Genomic DNA, 6,000 nt, shown 5'->3' with positions numbered 1-6,000 from the left:
TCCGTGTGTTTTTGTTTTGCTGTGTCGTCTTCTCCTGGCAGAGCCAGGGGGTACGGCTATCACTGCCTCGTGGCGACACTCGCTGGCGTCACACGGATGCCGTGAGCGGCCGTACTCATGAATTCATTACTCACCCTTGTTAATCTGGAATAACGCCCGACTGGCGAATACACACCCTGCGAGTGTGTATTCGGTATGGGGGTCAGAGCCAGTGGGTGCGGCTCCTCCACGACGCCCATGGGAATAGGAGTTAAATGATAAACTATATTTTTTTATTTTACCAGGTTTAAGGCCCCACTGAGCTGTGTAGCTCTTTTTCAGAAGCGACCTGGCTATCACAAATGATAGCACAACGAAGTGGGCGTATCGTGTGGAAGTTTATAGCAGCCAAATACTAAGAACGCATGTTGATTCTAAATGTGGAGGGAAAAACCGGAGGACCCGGAAACAAATCCTCGACATCACGGAGAGAGAGAAACGCAAACTCCAAATATACAACAGGCACCAGGGTCGGGATCGAACCCACGATCTCCTGCATCCCAGGCGAGGTAGTGAACATCTCGCCACCGTGGCGCCCCTATCAACATCTGCGTGTGATCCACAAACCCTCGCTGCTGCTGCCTCCACAGGTCCGGGTCACGGCAGCCACGTGCAACGTAGCCACCACCATCGCCAGGCAGGTGCGGTAGAGCGAGCAGCTCCCAATCAGAAGGTTGCAACCTGGTCGTGGGGGTTGACTCAGGCCATCATCCCTCTGAGGTCGATAAAATAAGTACCCCCCACGCCAAAGGAACGTGGAATTTCTACCACTGCCTCAGGGATGTGATTACCACCAACGCATTAATGATCATTCTAGCTGGAAATCACTCTGACTTTGACTTTCTAGATACATAATGCCTAACACTACGTCATAGTGACATATAAACAAATGTTGTCCAGTGGCACAAGTTGTCCATTCAGATGGCCGCATGTCTCAAGGCAGCCGTGGCCTCTCATCTCTTTAGGGCAGACGGCCGTTCACCTGTCCGCCAAGTACGGTCAGCCGCAGTGCATCAAGAAGCTCATACAGGTGAGATGGCACTCACAGGTAAGGTGGCAATAATACGAAAAGATATATAGTCAACTCTTAAATTTCGCTTAAATATACACTGCCAAGCCTGGTGGTGTTCATTCAGACGCTGTCTTTCTGACAGACCTGTTCTTCACCTGAGGACGGCTGCTTGCGTTGTGGCCGAAACGTCGTGAGAATTATTTTATTATGTTTTATTTGTATTATTTTATTATTTCCATTCTACGTGACTTTACCGAAAGAACCAAGAAGATAGCCAACTCTTGTTTTCTTTATTTATCCGGGAGAGCCGCTCTGGGTTGTAGGACTCTCGGGAGAAGTTGTGTCTACCGTGGTGTGTCTCCCTCAGTACATGTGTCCGGTGGGGACTCAGGACAACACCGGCCGGACTCCGCTGCACTATGCAGGTAAGGGCCATCATATTGATCATCATAACCAATACGATATGACCATCATATTACCATCACAGCCATCACAATGATCATCACCATTACAATTTCACCATCACAGCCATCACAATGATCATCATCACTATTACGATATTACCATCACGGCCATCACCATGATCATCATCACCATTACGATATTACAATCATGACCATCGCAATGATCATCATCGCCACCATTGCGATATCACCATCACGACCATCACTCATCCCCTTGTGTTTTTGCCAATCCCAGCCGCCTGTGGGTGCCTTCTCTCCGTCCAACTTCTGTGCGACAACGAGGCGGACGTCAACGCGAGAGACGAGGTTTGTTGCCTGCCCACCGCCCGACCTCTCGCTCTGAGCAGCCTCCCGGGTCAGCGACCTTAGGGGAGCTTCCGATTGGCCAGCGTTGAGTACGAAACTGAGGCTGGCGAGTCCAAGTAGGGAAGTGCAGGGCTTAATGTCCTCGCTGAATGTATTCCGGCTTGCCGGTCGACTGAGTGGAGTAAGCGACACGCGACTCGTGGGCCAGTCGTAGCGAGAGGTATACGACTGCACGTGGTGTGCCAGGCGTGCGGAAATATTTTTCTGGGGTCACTGAGACGGACAGAGCCAGTTGAATCTTAATTTAGGAGCTTTCGTGACTGCAGGAATTATTCTTTGGTTCTTTTCGGTTGAGTCACGTCTAAAAATAAAATAATAAATTAAAATAACATATTACGACGTTTCGATTGCAACACAAGCAATCATCATCAGGTATAAAAGAAATAGCAACAAAAATCTAACTAGAAAACTATAGACATCTAACTAGAAAACTATAGTCATCTTACTTGCAACAGCAGTACGTTGCCGTACACTCATTGATATGCTAATTCTCTCTGCCCCCTCCCTCTCTCCGTCCCCGCCCCCCCTCTCTATATTTAAGGGACCGTCACAGAAACGACCCCTCTCTTTGTGCCGATTTGTGTCCTCTCTCTGTGTGCCGTTGTGATGTCTGTCTGCTTGTATGTCTGTCTATAGTTTTCTAGTTAGATTTTCGTTGCTATTTCTTTTATACCTGATGATGATTGCTTGTGTTGCAATCGAAACGTCGTAATATGTTATTTTAATTTATTATTTTATTTTTAGACGTGACTTAACCGAAAAGAACCAAAGAATAGAGCCAGTTGAAGTTAATCCCTGTTAAAGTGGCTGTGTATGAATTGAGCTTGGTGAAACAGGAAGTGGCGGTGTATGAAGTGAGGTTGGTGAAACAGGAAGTGGCTGTGTATGAAGTGAGGTTGGTGAAACAGGAAGTGGTTGTGTATACATTGAGGTTGGTGAAACAGGAAGTGGCTGTGTATGAATTGAGGTTGGTGAAACAGGAAGTGGCTGTGTATGAAGTGAGGTTGGTGAAACAGGAAGTGGCTGTGTATGAATTGAGGTTGGTGAAACAGGAAGTGGCTCTGTATGAAGTGAGGTTGGTGAAACAGGAAGTGGCTGTGTATGAAGTGAGGCCGGTGAAACAGGAAGTGTCTGTGTATAAATTGAGGTTGGTGAATTGGGAAGAACCCCAGACAATCCCCCCAAATCGTGTAGAACTTTTGAAGCTCGCGAAAAACCCAGATAAAGTCCACCACACTTTGTTGGGTTGTTCGATCCTGATAAATGACTCTGCCGCTCGCCTGCCCTCCCCTCCTCCTCGCTACCCTTCCCCCATTGGCGACAGGAAGGGGACACGGCGCTGGCCATGGCGGCTCGCTTCGGGCAGGCGGAGGTCTGCCGCTTCCTGCTGCAGCAGGGCGCCGAAGTCAACGGCGGCGACAACCTGAATCGGTCTCGACGCAGCGCACTGGGGCGCTCCGCTTCACCACACGCGGCTTTACGGAGGGGTCCAAGAGCAGACGGCACCTCCTGTATCACGATAAAAACGCCGTGATTCTCGCGTCTCACCTCCCCCTCCCTTGTCCTCCCCTCCGCTCCCACGCCCCCCATGCTCCATGGTCATGCCCCCCCCCCCCCGTTTCCTTCGTCATTCCTGTTTCGTTCCCCGTCTGCATTGTCTTTCCCACCAACCTCCCATCTCCCTCTTCTCTCTCCAAATGGCACTCCCTGCAATCCCTACTCCTAATCCCACATCTCCCCTATCCTCTACCTTTTCTCCACCCTCAACTCCCTTCCGTCTCCCCCTCCATCGCTACCCAGTCTCCCATCCCATCGCCCACTGTTTCCATCACCCCTCCTCCATCTCCACTCTGCCATCCCGTGTCTACCCTGCCTCCGCCCCCATCTCCCGCGCCATCTCCCCCACTGTCGCTCCACTTCTCCCTTTACACACCCCTGCATCCTCCCTGCCTTTTGCCTCCCGTCCCCCTCCCCTCGTCCTCCGGTGATCGGGAGGGGGGCTGCAGGACCCCTCTGATGCGCGCATGCGAGCACGGGCGGCGCAGCGCCGTCGAGGTCCTCCTGGGCGCCGGCGCCGACACCAGCGTCGCCGACTTCCTGGGGAACAGCGCCGCTCACTACGCCGTGCTGTGCGCCGATAACCGCCCCGGGCTGCTGGAGCTGCTAAGAGCCAAGAAAAAGCCTACGGCGGCCGCCGGTGGCACCGACAGCACGGCCGCCAGCGCCGGCAAAACCGCCGCCCGTGGCGCCAACATTATCACCAGCGGCACGTCGGTCACCAGCACCACCAGCGGCACCACCACCACCACCAGCGGCATTACCGCCACCACTGCCAAAATCGGAACCACCGCCACAACCGCCACAACCGCCACCACCGCCACCAGCGGAGCGACTGCCAGCGCTGCTGCTAGCGGCGCCAGTGGCAGCGCCGTCGCTGCCATAGCCAGTGCCACCACCGCCGCCATGGCGTCCTCCCGTGGAGCCACTCAACCTCCCGGCAAGGGTGAGAGTGGAAACCAAACCACAGCCAGGCCCAGCGTCTGGCTGTGTTTGAGACACCGAGCCAGCACTGTTGAGATCGCATTGTCCTCAGGAATACTATTCTGGTGTTAGATCTGAATGGCCCTGTCGGAGACACTGCAGCACTTGAGATTATGAATGCAATGAAATGTGTGAAGGCTGGGTGGCTGCCTCACATGGGGTTCATCATGGATGTGTCTCCTGAGAAAAAGTATTAGCTGCTTAACACTTAGTAGGCTTTCGCGACCAGTGTAGGTTTTTGTTTGTTAGATGGCGCAAATATGAATGTGTCGTTAAACCCGCCACCACCCGACAGCTAATTAATAAGGTTTGTCACGTAAACAGAACATGCATTTAAACAGGAGGTACTCGAACAATGTGCATGCATAATGTATGATTCTTACCATATGAATAACCCAAGCGGCAATGGATACCAATTGTAATTTTTATGCATTCGTTAATTCCCGCCCCCTTCACACAAGAAGGGCTCACAAGTGACGTCATCACATCTACCCCTCTATTTAAGGAACAAAACAGGAGGATTTATCCACAAATCTGGCTGTCGCCTGATGAAGATAGTCGTAATTACTGTCGTGCTCAGATTGTAAATGTTGTGGATTTGCTCTCCAACACACTGGTTAGTGCTGTACTAGTGACGAATTGGCACGTTCTGTTTATGTGACAACCCTTACTAGTTGGCTGTGTCGGGTGGTGGCGGGTTTAACGACACGTTTATATTTACGCGATCTAACCCCAAAAAAAAACTATATTATGTATTAGCTTTTTTTTATTAGCTTGATATGTAAACTCTGACTTTAACATAGCCACTTCCGTGACAAGTTACATGCTAATTCCTCACATTAACATCATGCTAATCTCCCAGTTACATGCTAATTTCTGACTTTAACATCCTGTTAATTCTCTCACATTAACACAGCTTATTCAATGCTAAGTTCTTCTGTTGATATGTTAACACCTTTGTCAAGACACTCTTTTCCTCCCACCCAGCTTAAAATACGCTGCCAAGCTTAGCAGTGTCCATTGTCTTCACCTGAGGCCAGCTGCTTGTGTTGTGGCCGAAACGTCGTGATAATTTTATTTTATTGGTTTATTAATATTATTTAATTATTTCCCTTCTACGTGACTTTACCCAAATAACCAAGAAGAGTAAAATATGTATTAGCTGCTGAATGTGATGGAGATGTCTTGACCCAAGCTTCGTGTGTCCACAGGGCCAGCACATGGCACCCACCAACAGGTACAGCCACACATACACCTGACATACAAAGACAAAGATCCCCCATATAGCCTTTAATGGATGGTTGGGGCAAGTGCTGTTAGCGACTAGCCCCTAATAAGGCGGGCACGGCACACAAGGGGGTGGGCGGACAGAACCTCGCCTGGCCGCCTTTGTCTCCCCAGTGATGATCTTCACACACCAGGACACATTCAGATATCACCGATGTTTGGCCGTGAGCAGGAATTGAACTCGGGTCTCGCCGGTTTCCTAGCACAGTGTGCTAACCACTGCGCCACCGCTCCCCACACACACAAACACACCACACAGACACATCTATAATAATAACTATTTTGTCAATC

At 50.5% G+C, this 6,000-nt stretch overlaps 1 protein-coding gene and 1 long non-coding RNA gene across 2 annotated transcripts in view; both read left to right on the top strand.

The window, feature by feature from the left end:
* The first annotated feature begins 1,002 nt into the window (after positions 1-1,002).
* On the top strand, positions 1,003-1,822 carry LOC144736187 (uncharacterized). The gene is made up of 3 exons (XR_013588726.1): positions 1,003-1,069; positions 1,419-1,476; positions 1,751-1,822. It is a non-coding gene; the product is annotated as an uncharacterized LOC144736187 (long non-coding RNA).
* A 1,814-nt stretch (positions 1,823-3,636) lies between these two features.
* Positions 3,637-6,000, top strand: part of LOC144736160 (uncharacterized) — a 17,441-nt gene continuing 15,077 nt past the window's right edge. Inside the window, exons 1-2 of the mRNA XM_078618745.1 lie at positions 3,637-4,384; positions 5,634-5,659. Of these exons, the coding sequence (XP_078474871.1) occupies positions 3,898-4,384; positions 5,634-5,659 (513 nt within the window). The 5' untranslated portion in view covers positions 3,637-3,897. The remainder of the gene's footprint in view (positions 4,385-5,633; positions 5,660-6,000) is intronic.

The sequence above is a fragment of the Lampetra planeri genome, chromosome 59 (assembly GCF_965212315.1).
Source record: "Lampetra planeri chromosome 59, kcLamPlan1.2.h2, whole genome shotgun sequence".
Taxonomy (NCBI): Eukaryota; Metazoa; Chordata; class Hyperoartia; order Petromyzontiformes; family Petromyzontidae; genus Lampetra; species Lampetra planeri.
This window is presented reverse-complemented; position numbering and strand designations above follow the sequence as displayed.